This window comes from Myotis nattereri (assembly GCF_964212035.1).
Source record: "Myotis nattereri genome assembly, chromosome: 16".
In the NCBI taxonomy this organism is placed as follows: domain Eukaryota; kingdom Metazoa; phylum Chordata; class Mammalia; order Chiroptera; family Vespertilionidae; genus Myotis; species Myotis nattereri.
Window position 1 is genome coordinate 20,287,501 of NC_138091.1, and position 14,276 is coordinate 20,301,776.

Here is a 14,276-nt window from a genome sequence, read left to right on the forward strand (position 1 = left end):
CTTAATTGTAAATCCCCAGCACATTTACCAACATGGATAAATGACAAAAACAATGTTGAGCAAAAAGGGAAGCTGCAGAATGATGAGCATAGCACAGTGCTGGTTACACGTGGTTGGTTTTGCCACACGTAAGTTTATTAATAGACTAAGAGCACTATATTTGATTAAGCCAAAACTTCACGAAGGAAACGAAACAAAATTTGGAACTGAAAATCCAAATTGTAATGTAACAACTTCATAGATGACCACACTGTGCCAGTAATGCCCACTTTTAAATAGCAAGCCAAGTCAGAAGGCCTCCGTAGTAAGAATGGCTTCAGCAGCAGCCTAATTCCGCCCCGTTCCTCTGCCACCCGCCTGGGTGCCTGTTGACATTGTTAATATTACTCCAAAGCATGCATCAGGCCCTAGCTGGTTTGGCTCAGTGGATAGAGCGTCGGCCTGTGGACTGAAGGGTCCTGGGCTCGATTCCAGTTGAAGGCACATGCCCGGGTTGTTGGCTCAAACCCCAGAAGGGGACGTGCAGGAAGCAGCTGATCAATGATTCTCTCTCATCATTGATGTTTCTATCTCTCTCTCCCTCTCAAATCAGTAATATATATATATATATATATATATATATATATATATATATATATATATATAGAGAGAGAGAGAGAGAGAGAGAGAGAGAGAGAGAGAGAGTATGAATCAGAAATGGTGCTGCATCAGCACCCATGGTGAGCTTCCATTGGCTAGATGGTGTCAAGGAAGCTGATTCTCACATAACCAGGATATTCCAGATCTCTCCCAGGCCTCGAGGATCATTTCCAGTTTAATATCCAAATGAACTGTCAGAGTGCCCATATCATGGGTGAGGGGAGCCCAGCCCCGCCCCAGGATCTCTCTGAATTCCTGGAGGCTACTCCCAAGTCCATCCTGCAGCCTGCTCCCGCTGTCACTTGGGGCCCGGCAGCCACTGTTCTCTCTGCTTGCCCCTGTGTCACCCCTGGCTTGGAAACCCGCTCACTCATGTCATTTTTCTCCAGGTTCTGTTCATACAAGCCCTTGTTGTGCAATTTAATGGAAGATTTTATTACAAATCTTCTGTTTGGGAACAGAAGAGTACAACAATTTAAGAGTGAATATTGGAACTGTCCTACAGAGGCACTGGTCACTTTCCACTGTGGAACCTTCCTAATGGTGCTCCCCATCTAAAATAAAGACTCTCAAAATTCTATCTCCATGTTGTGAATTAAGCCCATGTTGCCTGTTTGATATAAAAACAACCGCATGGGGTCGGAGGGTAAGAGGGGAGAGGTAACCAACCAAAGACCTTGTATGTATATATGCATAACCATGGGCACGGACAATTAGGTGCTGAAGGCCTGGGGGGAGGGGCAGGGGTGGACTGGAGGGAGTTAATGAGTGAAAAAAGGGGGATATACGTAATACTTTCAACAATAAAGATTTTTTTTAAAAAAAGACACAACTGTGCCCTAACCGGTTTGGCTCAGTGGATAGAGCGTTGGCCTGCAGACTCAAGGGTCCCGGGTTCGATTCTGGTCAAGGGCATGTACCTGGGTTGCGGGCACATTCCCAGTGGGGAGTGTGCGGGAGGCAGCTGATCGATGTTTCTCTGTCATCGATGTTTCTAACTCTCTATCCCTCTCCCTTCCTCTCTGTAAAAAATCAATAAAATATATATTTTTTTTAAAAAGACACAACTTTTAAAAAAAATAGAAAGAAGAAACCTGCATGGGAGACATCTGTAATACTGTCAACAATAAAATAAAATTTTTTAAAAACTGCTGTCAGTTATTGCTTTAAATGGCCTTTCCCCTCCTACTGAATGTTTGATGATATATTTTTTTTAAAAAGCAGTGATTGCATCTTCCATTTCTAGAGTGCCAAGTCCATCCAAATCATGTTCTAACCCTCACAAATCCCCTGAGAAGCCATAGGGCGTATCCCTCCCATATTGCAGACAAGTACACTGAGGCTCACAGAAGGTTCACTGACTGGCCTGAGGTCTCCCAGCTGCTAATCAGCAGGGCTTGGCCGTGAACCGGTGCCGCCTCCTCCCTAAGCAGATGTATCCTCACAAACGTGGTAGGTAACTGCCCCCGCCGCCCCAGGATGCCTTTCACTCATGCCTCATTCCTCCTCCTCCATTCTCCCCAGGAATCCACGGCAATGGATTGGTGGAGGGACAATTTCTGGATCATCTTAGCTGTGGCCATCATCATCGTCTCCGTGGTCCTGGGCCTCATCCTGTTCTGTATCTGTAGGCGGCTGCTCAGACAAGGTAATGGCCATCTCACCTGGGCAGGTGGAGGGGTGCTTATACGTGCATTCGGGCTCCTTTAGAGCAAGATTAGTTCCAGGCCTGTATGGGCTGAACTTTGGATTAAGCCTGGTGCATTCTGGGTTTCAGCTCGAGCCCTGCCACTAACTTGTATCCTTGGGTCTCAGTTTCCCCATCTGCATAGTGGAGGGGAGGGAGGTTAACTAATGTCCAAGGACTCTTCCAGCTGCCTTCTGCCTTCTGGGGATCAAGCCCACAACCCAGCATGACTGGGAATCGAACCGTGACCTCCTGGTTCATAGGTCGATGCTCAACCACAGAGACACACTGGCTGGGCCTCTTAATCTCTTTTTAGAGATGAGAATATTAAGATTCAGCAGGAGGTGAAGCCTTGGTTGAGGTCTCAGAGGGGTTGGTGGCAGACTGGGGAGCAGAACTCAGGTCCACTGAGCTCCCTGCTTAATATTCTTTTCTCTCTACCCCTTCATGGCAATTAGTTATTTTATTTTATTTACATAATTAGTCTTTAATACAAAATGTGTATTCTGGCCCCTGTAGTCCTCTACTCATTTGCCTTCTTAAAATGTCTCATTCTCAGATATAGACAAAAGTATAAGCCTGAACAAAAACTTTTCTGCTTCTTTCACCTTGACCCACTTTTATTAACAAGCAGTCGATAAGTAATAACTTATATGCCCAGCGGGTCACAAATGGCAAACTGCTTTTCCCATTGTTGATGTCATTTCCACCCAGCTGCACTTTTGCTTACTCATTTGACCTGTATTTCTGAATGCCAACTGTGTGCCAGGCGGAGTACTAGGCAACAAGAAATAAACACAGCCCACGTGCTCTTGCCTTCATTGGATTAGCTCGGCCAGCCTGGGTTAATGTCCAGCTCTACCAATGTTTGGCTCTGTGTCCCTAAATCTGTTTCTTCTTGGTGGTTCTTCCAAATGTCCCAAACCAGCCTCGGTTCTGAGGATTTTTAAACTCTAAAATCACAACTTTTGCTAATTCTTCCTCAGTGAATGATGTTGTTTTTTTCCTTAGGAGGGAAACTGAACATTGCTAGACCCTTGAACCAAAGGCTTAACGATGAAGAAATGATGTATGAGTAAGTGGGGGCAATCCTTCTGCTTTTTAAGTCTGAGAACCGCCTGCTCACTTCCACTCCTGGGCTTACGCTGCTGTGTCAGTGTTAACGCCTGCTTTTCCTTTGCAGCCAGTGAAATGTCATGTCTGCCAATTCTCCCCACTTTAAGGGGAGATGTCTCAGGGCTTTAGGGGTGCAGGGCACCATCTGTTTCTCTCTGCTCCCCAACTCCTCCCTCATGTCATCTACTTTTTTCTTTTATATATATTAATATATATATTGATTGATTTCAGAGAGGAAGGGAGAGAGAGAGAGAGATGGAAACATCAATGAATGATGAGAGAGAAACATTGATGGGCTGCCTCCCACACGCCCCCCTACTGGGGATCAAGCCTGCAGCCCTGGCATGTGCCCTTGACTGGAATCGAACCTGGGACCCTTCAATCTGCAGGCCGACGCTCTATCCACTGAGCCAAATCAGCTAGGGCTGTAATCTACGTTGATAGAGGTCATAGGTCAGGTTCTAGGCCCCCCCATTCAGGGTGAGTTCTGCCTTTCTTTTCTTGAAGTGGGATTATAAATATAATCCTCTAAAAGCTATTGTGCTGAATAAAAACCAACTTCACTTTTGTATTTTGTAATATCTTTGGGGTTTATAATTGCTACCTATGGTAGGGGTCCCCAAGACCACCCTTGGACTGGAGGATTCTCTAGGAGGACTTACAGGACCCAGAAAAGTTGTTATATTTACGATTATGGGCTATTATAGCGAGAGGATACAGAATCAAGTCAGCAAAGAAAGCCCCAGCCCTGGCGGGTGGCTCAGTTGGTTGGAGCACTGGCCCATACACCAAAAGTTTTTGGGTTTGATTCCCGGTCAGGGCACATACCTAGGTTGTGGGTTCAATCCCCAGTCCGGTGCATACAGAAGGCAACTGATTGATGTTTCGTTAACATTGGTATTTCTTGCTCTCTCTTTTTCTCTCTCTCTCCCTCTCTCCTTTCCTCTCTCTCTAAAAAAAAAAAAAAAAAAAAAAGGATCAATAAAAACATATCCTCAGGTCGGGGGTAAAAAAGCCCCCCTCCCCCCCAAAAAAAAAATCAGCAAAAGGAAAAAGGCACTCAGAGGGGAGTCCAGGAGAGACCGGGCACATGCTTCCAGTCGCCCCTCCTGGTGAAATCACATGGACAGCGCTTCATCCTCCCAGCAATGCGCGGTGTCAGCCTGTGTGAGCTCACCCGAGCCTGGATTTCTAGGGTTGTATTGGGCGTCAGTCACATAGGCATGGAACACCTGCATATCTACTTTATCTACTCAGCCTCCAGCCCCTCCGGAAGCCAAACTGATACAGCATGACCCCAGGCCCTCGGCAAACACTAGCAGGCAGGCCTCACCGTCAGTCACCTTGTTAGCATAAACTATCTGGCTGGCCCAAGGCCGCAGGTACACAAAGTCACTCTTATCAAGCAGAACATTTCCGGAGCTTAGAGGTTATCTCCCAGGAGCTGGTCAAGGGCCAATCCTTTCTTTGGAATGTACACACGTTCGGAAACAAAATCTAGGCTCTACTAAAATGAATTTTGTTGGGGCTTCAAGGGGTCCAGCAAAAAACGGGCCTCTTCCCCCACCAGTTCTGATCCACTGAGGAGTAAGCCAATGTGTCGTGCAGTTGGGTAACCAAAATGTCGCCTTTACTGAGGACAACACTGGCACTGCAGACTGTGTCGCTTCTCCGTGGGCAAGTGCCATTTCTAATTCAAAACCAAGAGACCGTTCCTGCTCGGTGCACAGGCCGCTCGGTAGCATCTCAGGTCTCCCCGCAGGGCCGGCCTTTCTCCGAATGGCAAAGGCCAGAGCAGAATACTTGCTTTCTGCATTCAGGCCTGCTCCGGAGGAGAACGTGGGAGCAGCTGGACTTCTCCCAAATTTAGGAGTCAGGTACACTCCGCCCCTCTCCTAGGAAGAGCCACGGAGGCGTGGAGAAAAGGCCACTGGTGGAGTTCTTGCCATGTGTCCCTTCTCCACTCCCCCGGCAGCCTAAACACAGAGGAGACCAACACTTCCTCAGAAGAATCTAGACCACCTTGAAAATCAGAGTACAGAGCGAGGAACAGGGTTGAGGTTGGAGTCTTACCTTTTTATTGAAACTTCTTAGCGCAACATGAACACAGAAAATTGCACACAGTAAGAGTACAACTCAATACAGTTCCAAAAACTGAACAGACCCAGGCAGCTGGCACCCAGATTTTTAAAAAGGTTGCCAGCACCTCACATCTTAGATTCCCTTTCAGCCATTCTACCACCAGGATGGCCACTACCTGAAATAGCATAGGTTAGGTCTTTCTTGTCTTTAGGCTTTCTATAAATGGAGTTACACAGTGTGCATTATTTGGTGTTTGGCTTCTTTTGCTCAGCGTTTTGTGAGATTCACTGTGTGTGGTTACAGATTGTTCGCTCTCGCTGCTATAGAGTATTCCACCTTGAGAGGGTACCCCTGCGAATGTGTCCGTTCTACCGCTGATGGGCATTTGGGGAGTGTCCAGTTTGGGACGTTATGATTAGTGCCGTTATGAACACTTGGACGAGGCTATGCAAGCACTTCCGTAGGGTATACATCCAGTAGTGGCACTGCTGTCACATGATGTGTGTACAGTTAGCTTTAGGGGTGCATTCATGTTGCGAATCAAAATAGAACTGGTGCTTACCTCCGCGCTTCGCCAGCTCAGGGGGGCCCAGGATGGGGTCTCTGTGCTCTAAGTTACAGTACTTCAACGCCCTTTCTTCAAACCCAGCTGCTCTCTGGGCTACGGGAAGCGGTTTCTTTAGGGTGCCGGTTACAAATGGGGTGTAAGACCTAGAAAGGGCAGGTAATACTTTTAGGTTTCGGGGACCGAGATTTGAATGTTCAACCCTGTCCACTTTCCTTGACGTTCTCCTTTAAGTCCACGGACAGCGGGCATAGTCAAAACCAAATACCAACCCCTCTATCTTTCTCCCCAGGAATGTTCTCGATCAATCGCCAGGTCAATTGCCCCCTCTGCCACCCAGGGGTTTGCTTTCTCAACATGATGCCTGTAAGTATATTTTGCTGATAACAGTCCCATTCAGGGTAGGACAACAAAGTTATCCAGGTGTCTTAGCTGGCTCAGGCTGCCCATAACAATGTACTACAGACAGGGTCGCTTAGACCACAGGAACTTATTTTCTCCCCGTCCCAGAGGCTAGAAACCCGAGATCAAGGGGCCAGGTGATTTGGTTTCTGGTGAGGACTGTCTTCCGGCTTGCAGATGGCTGCCTTCTCTATGGCTGTCTTCTTGCTGTGTCCTCACAAGATGGGGAGAGCTCTCTGGTGTCTCTTCTGACAAGGGCACTAGTCCTGGTGGACCAGGGCTGTAGACTTATGACCTCATTTAACATTAATTACTTCTCTACAAGCCCCATCTCTCAATACAGCCAGCATGGGGTTAGGGCTTCAACACACAAATGTTGTGGGACATGAGCTTTCAGTCCAGATTTGCAGATGGCAGCAACCTGTTCAAGAGATGAATAGGTGTAAAAGGGTTAGACTAAGTACCAGTGCTCCCAATATTCAACTTAAAAATTCACATTCAAATCCCAGCTCAGAACATGAGTAAACAGAAATGTGGGGCTGTCGCTGGGCCTCTCAGCCTTCTCTCAGAAAAGCTGCCTGGTTTCCTCGACTGGAATGTTATTCCTTGAGTCCTTCACACAGCTGGCCTTGCCTCATCCTTCAAGCGTCATCTCACATGGCACCACCTCAAAGAAGCCATTCCTAATGACCCCATCTCGAGCAATCCTGCTAAGGTTCCTTATGAAACCAAAATTGTCTTATGTAGTTACTGTTCCCTTGTTCATTTATCAACCTCCTCCACTACCATATAAACTCCAGGAAACAGGAACCTTTCTTGTCTGGTTCACCCCTAAGAACAGTGTCTGGAGCTTAGTAGATAATGAATAAAAACGTTTCACTTGGATGGATAAATAATAAGATTAGCTAACATTGATTCGGCATGCACTGTGTGTCGGGCCCTGTGCTGGACCCGTTATTAAGCATCATCTCAATCTTCTCAACAACTCTAGGAGGCAGGTACGTTATTATTATCCTCTGACAGACGAGGATGCTTAGACACAGAGAAATTAAGTGACTTATTCAGGGTCGCACTGCTGGAGCTTGAACATGAACTTGGATCTGTCTACATGAACTCAGACCTGTCTAATTGCAGAGTTCTGCAGAAAAAAGAAATGGTGGCAGTTTTTTCCGGTTCTCTGAGGAAAAGATGAGATTGTGGTCCAGGCAGTTCCTGTTCCCATGAAAAGTGGAGCTGAGCTGCTCTGTCATCCTGCCTGTAGCCACTTTGGTCCTTTTGCTATGTACCCAGGCTGCACTGAGTTAACCTTTTGAAACACCATTGTTCCCTTTTCCTTAGTAGAGAGATTCATGCATGAGCAATTAGCCGTTGTTCAAGAAAACAGTGTCAGTCATTGTGAGGGATGTGCCAAGAAGGAAATATGGTTTGTATCACTTCCTTACGAGAATCAGGATCTGTAGACACAACCCTACTCACTTGGTTGGTTTCTGGTTAAAGTTTCTGTTTCGTGGTGCCCACTCCAGTGCAATCTTAGGCAGAGGGACATGGCAGTCAAGATGTCTGACCAATATTTGTCATTTATTCACTTGGGTGATCCTGAGAGCGTGTCGTGTCTGTGCTTCAGCTTCCTTTGTAAAATGGGGATCTGGTCCTCCAAGAAATGGAAAGGCTAACCATGAAAACGATGCTGAGCCACTTGGTCAAAAATACATACATGCACAAGAGCTTTGCATCTAAGGACTCTGTGTGTATTCTAGCCCCACAGGAAACCCGGAGCGAGCCGCCACCGACATACTCATTGGTAAATAAAGATAGAAATGTGAAGACAGTTTCCATCCCGAGCTATATTGAGCCTGAAGGTGACTATGATGACGTTGAAATGCCTGCCGCTCTGGAGAGCCATCATTTTGAAACAACCGTTTCTTCTTTTTGGCAAGCTGAAGAGAGTTCACGCAGCTTATTTTAAGACCATCAGGAATGGTTGAACGTCTATGTGGTCGGTCCCGGATGCAGCGGTAACGTTGTACAGCTCTGTAAGATAAACACTCTCTGAGCCCTAGCGATGAAGCAGTGTTAGTGATCATATGCCTGCAGCCAGAGAAAGAATGTGGCTGCTCAGCCCTGGAGACTGAGTCGGGCCCTGAGCTTCTGTTGAGTGAGTGTCCGCAGGAAGGACTGCTGGGCTTCATGGCTCTCACGGGGGGGAAAACTGCTCTGTTCTTGGCCCCCTTCCCTCTTTCCTTCCCTTCTTTGCTTGGGTCTAGGTGATCTTCAAGCTTGGTGTTGACTGTGCAGAGCCTCCCAAGTTCCCATCCCCAGCACCACCGCTAGGAGCACCAGGTCTCCTCTCTACCGGCCCCACCCACCTCCCGTGAGAGCGCTGCTGATTTCTGTTCTTGTGAACCCTCCCCACCTACACACACCTCAAACCCCAGTGTCTCTCTATGACGTTACCAGACTGACCATAGAGATTCAAGTTCTCACCCAGGTTTTTTCCTGTGCTTCCCAGTTGCACCAGAACAATCAGCAAAGGACAGACGTTACACCACTGGCCTAAATGAAGGTGTCATTTTGCCATGTGTATAGTGGGCTACAGGAATGGTAGGCTTCCCAGGAAAAATCATGGGAAACAGGAAAGAAAGGGGGTGATTAAATGGCAGATTCAAGATGAGAGTTCGGGCTTAAGGCCCTCCTCCAGAGCTGTCATTACGGCTTCCTCCCCATATGAAGTTCGGTGCAAACAGCGCCAAGCCCCTTCCCTTCAGATCACTGTCCCTGAGCATCTGGGAGGCAGCACCTGCAGTGTGACGTGCTGCGGCTAAGGAGGGGCCAGGGGAGTGTCCTGCTAAATGAGTGCCCTAGTGTGGTCCCTGAGCCTTAAGTCAGCTTTGTAGGTCCCTGTACACCATCAGTTATTTCGAGTTGATCCACTAGAGCTCTAGGACTTGACACTTTCTAACCAGACTCACAAGACGCCGATTTCTAAGCAATCCCTGGGAAATACAACGAATGAGCAGACTTGCAGGGAGAGCAGATGACCTGTGAAAAGCCTTGGGAGTGACTGTTGGATGAGCTCCTCCTCAGGAGATGTCAAGTGTGTTCCTGCCGTATCAAGCTTTCTCCCTCAACCAGTGCTGGACCAGCCGGAACACATCTTCCTGCCCCGGTTAACCTCTTTGTAGACTCCATGGAGACTCCGGCTGCCTGTCAGTACCTCCTTATTTCAGACCAGTGGTTCTTTCACTGTGGCCTTCTAGAATTGTGGTATTCAACGCACTGAAGAGAGGACTCTTCTCAAATTAGAGAACGTAGGTTAGCAGGCGGAAGCTTTACATGTGTTTTACATGTATGCTTTCCTCTCATGCATGTTCTGTAAGCCATCCACATCCATCTCAACCCCTGCCCTCATCTTGCTCCAAACACTCATGAACAACCTCACTGATGCCCATGAGCTCAGTACCCCCTCTATTCTGATGAGTTCCAAGTCACAGACTTTAGCTGAGCTCTCTCTCCTCAATTCCAGACTGAGTGGCTTCCAGGATACCTCCACATGACTCTCCCCTGTCCCCTCAAGTTCAACATATATAAGAAAGAACGAATTACCTACCCCGATTCCAAAGCCCCTGTGCTCTGCCGGCTTCTTCATTGCTGAAGTCAGAAGCTAGCATGCTATCTGGAGTCCTTCTTTCCCATGTCCCCACCTCCTGCTGATTGCACCTCTCAAAGAGCTCTCCCGTCAGCCCACATGTCTCCGTCACCGTGCCTAGGTCAGGTGTGACCAGCACATGCCAAGGGAATTCCAATAGCCTCCCAGCTGGTCTCCTGCTTCTGGCATCTCACCCCCAACCCCCTTTCTACATGGCAGCTTGTAATTTTCTAAAATGAACATCTGACCACTTAATTCATTTGCTTACATCTCTTCTTTACCCATTATCCTCATAAAAAGCTCCAAATCCTTAATATTGATTACAAGATTTGTCAACTTCAGGTCACTGGTTATCTCTTGCCAACCCTCTCCTTCCCTACCCCCTTGCAACCTCCACTCTGCGTAAATTTTTGTTCTGGCGATTTAAATTGACCTCGTCTGTGGTCTCTCTTGCCCTTATGGCTATGCACAGCACCCTCTCCTCTGTCTGGATCTCCCCCACCTTCTGATCCTTCCCATCGCTACTTAGATCCTTTCCTCACCACCCCAAGTTGGGGTCTGGTGCCCTCTTAGATGCTCTCCTCTCATAGCATCAGCATGCGGTACTGACCTGTCTGCCTGTCTCTCTCCTCCACTGGACTGAGAGCAATATGAGGACAGAGGCGGGATCTCTCTTCCCCACATTGTTCCTTCTGTTCCTATTTAATGTCTAGGCACTTTGTAGATGTTCAATAAAGACGTTGAATAAATATCAACTGAATGAATGAATAAACTCCTCTGGGATCTCACCACTCCCCGTACTTGGCCCTAGGAAAATACCTCTGCATTATAATTGCCTGGTTACATTTCCATTCTCCTTTTTAAATCTGGGTCTCTTATGGGGTGGAACTTGTCTGGCTCACTGTTATATCCCCCGTCTCCAGCACAAACCCTGGCACATGGTAGGCACTTCATAATGTTGAGCATTAATAGAAACTTTATCAGTTGGACAAAAACAAGCAACATGTGTAATTTGGTTGAGATTTTATACATGCAATAAAGCCACATTTTTTTGCCAGCAAAGTTGTTACTAGTTTGGATTATAGAATTAAATATATCAGGATTTCACAGGACCTACCGTCTGTGTACTTTAAACCCCACAGGAAACCACAAGTCAGCCACCAGCTACATATATACAGTAATAAAAGTAAAATATGCTAATTAGACCAGACGACCTTCCAGACGAAGCTGGGCTGTGAGAGAAGCTCAGGTCCCAGGTGCCTGCTGGTGGCCAGAGGGAGGCCAGTGCCAGCAGTCGGGGGAAGGAAGGCCTACTCTTGCACAAATTGTGTGCATTGGGCCTCCAGTTCATAGATAAAGTTAGAAATAAGAAGATAAAATGGTGATAGAAGGAGACTTGACTTGAGTGTTGAACACACAATACAGTAGTGATGATGTGTCATAAAATTGTGCACCTGAAACCTGTATGATTTTGTTAACCAGTGTCACCCCAGTAAATTCAATAAAAAGGAAAAAGAAATTTAAAAAGATGTTCCATCCTGAGCTCTATGGAGCCTGAAGATGACTATGATGATGTTGAAATCACTACAAATATTAAAAACCATAATCTTAAAACAACTCCTGGTCAGCCACTATGGATTCCACTCTTTTCAGCAAAAGCTTGAGATTTTTCTGTTGGGTCCACTTCTTTCTCTTGTCTCCATTGGTGCAATTTGTGTAGATCCTCACCCAACTCAGGGGTAGAGCACATGACCCAGGCTGGCCAGTGGAAGATTCCCATTCCCTTGGCCATAGTTACTGATCAGTTGATTCCTTGAGTACCAGGGCAGGTGTTCTTTTTCACGGGACTTGAAGCTAGACACTCTCAACGGAGAACCTGTCACAGACGGCACTGAGCTAAGATAAGAAGAGAGTTCAGCCCTCGCTTATTTGGCTCAGTGGATAGAGCGTTGGCCTGTGGACTGAAGGGTTCCCAGTTAGATTCCAGTCAAGGGCACATGCCCGGGTTGTGGGCTCGATCCCCAGTAGGGGCCATGCAGGAGGCAGCTGATCAATGATTCTCTGCCATCATTGATGTTTCTCTCTCTCCCACTCCCTTCCTCTCTGAAATCAATAAAAATATATTTAAAAAACAAGGAAGAAAGGAAGAAAAGAAAGAAAGAAAGAAAGAAAGAAAGAAAGAAAGAAAGAAAGAAAGAAAGAAAGAAAGAGAAAAAGAGAAAGAAAGAAAAGAGTTCAGATTCTCATGGCATTGTCTGAGCTCCTGTCTGCTGCCATGCTTATGTGGGCATTACTTCTGGGCTTTTTAGTTACACAAACCGATATTCTTTAAAAGCTTTCACACTGCCCCTTCAGACCCATCCCTACCATCACTGCCTAACGTTGGTCTTGTCGTCTTTCATGTGGCTCAATGCAAAAGCCTCATGATTGTTCTCCTCCAATCCATCTCCCACTTGCTGTCAGAGTGAACTTTCCAAAATACAAATCTGATTCGGTCCTGGCCCTGCTTAGAATTCCTTGTTCCGACAAGAATAAAACCTACACTCCCTAACACACCCTGCAAGGCCCTGGTTACCTGGTCCCCACCGGGCTCATTTCAGCAACTCCTCTCTTTCCACCACCAACTGACCAGCTCCCCGAAACATCAAAATGGTTAAGGCTTTGTCTGTCCTCTTCCTTGTGCTGGGAACCCCTTCCCCTCCTTCATCTGCCCACAAAACTGTGACCCACCCCTGAGCACCCACTGGAGCACCGCTTTCTCTGGGAGCTCTTTCCCTTGGGGCAGGTGCATCCTTCCTCGGCATTTCTCTTGCACTTATCACAATGCATAGTTACCCACCTTGTGGTTACACATCTCCCCTTCCCATTGGATACTGGGCTCCTGAGGATTAGAATTATGTCTTAGGGTGACTCAACATTCAGGTTTGCCCAGGACAGTTTTGACTTTTGTTTGATATCTCAGTGTAATTATTAAGAGCACCCCCTTTTACTCTCAAAAGTGTCCTGGTTTGGATGATAGATGACCTGTTCACTGTACTTCTTCATGATCAGGTCAGTGTCTACACAGAGTGAGAGTTAAAAATATATATATTTTTCAGCCCTAGCTGGTTTGGCTCAGTGCTGGATAGAGTGCTGGCCTGTGGACTGAAGGGTCCCGGGTTCAATTCTGGTCAAGGGCATGTACCTTGGTTGCAAGCTTGAGTCCCCGATTCCTGGCCCTGGTTGATCCCTGGCCCTGGTCAGGGGGCCTGTGTGGGAGGCAACCAATTGATGTGACACATCAATGTTTCTTTCTCTCTGTCTCTCCTCCTCCCTTCCACTCTCTCTAAAAATCAATGGAAAAGTATCTTCGGGTGAGGATAGGCAAAAAACAAACAAACAAAAAAAACCATATATGGTGTTGTTGTTGTTATTTTCAAATAAACGCATGAATAAGTGATCCTCCCTAGGTCTCATTTTCTTCTATCAAATAAATAGCTGAAGTGGATGTTTCTAAGTTCTTTATTGCTTGAAGTGGTGCAAAGAAAGCCAGTGCTCTAAAAGGCTAAGACCAGCAATTCTGGTTTATCTTCCCATTGAAAGGACCCTCCATATGGAATTCCACACTTAAACATATTGAAGCCTGATTATCAACTCTAGAGGCCATGACCGGCTGGGAGCCTGGTTACTGACACACATAACTTCTCTACTGAAGATTCCGTTCCCTCAGCCCCACCAGCGGCTGGACCATCTCCCAACAACAGATACAAAATAAGTTCCCTTTGTTCTTGTGATGTGTGCGGAATCAATAGTATTATTACTGCTCAGATAGGGCCCCTCATTTGTGGGGTGCTTCCCTTTCCAACTTACCCCACCCATTTCCCTGAGTGGGCGCAGCATGCTCCGCCGTGGCCAAGAGGCATGAAAACTCACCTAGATTTACACTTGGTTGCTGGAAGCCCTTCACCATAAATAACAGATAATTGTTATTTATGTGACTGTGGTCACCTTTCATTTTACTAACAGATGCAAAAGCTTTGGAAGAAACAGCCAATTAGTACTGTTACATCTTGACTCTTCAACTGTAAAACTCAGCTTTTTATATTTACCCACATCTTATTGCCAGCATTTAGTTCAGTTAGATCAGCTATCCTTGACTA

The 14,276-nt window shown here is 46.7% G+C and overlaps 1 protein-coding gene across 1 annotated transcript; it reads left to right on the forward strand.

Moving 5' to 3' along the window:
• Positions 1–2,118: 2,118 nt before the first annotated feature.
• Positions 2,119–8,457, forward strand: SCIMP (SLP adaptor and CSK interacting membrane protein; the record flags this gene model as incomplete). The annotated part of the gene is made up of 4 exons (XM_081109327.1): positions 2,119–2,287; positions 3,338–3,401; positions 6,382–6,455; positions 8,249–8,457. 4 exons carry the CDS (start codon positions 2,119–2,121, stop codon positions 8,455–8,457), a joined length of 516 nt encoding a protein of 171 aa, XP_080965453.1.
• Between the last annotated feature and the right edge of the window lie 5,819 nt (positions 8,458–14,276).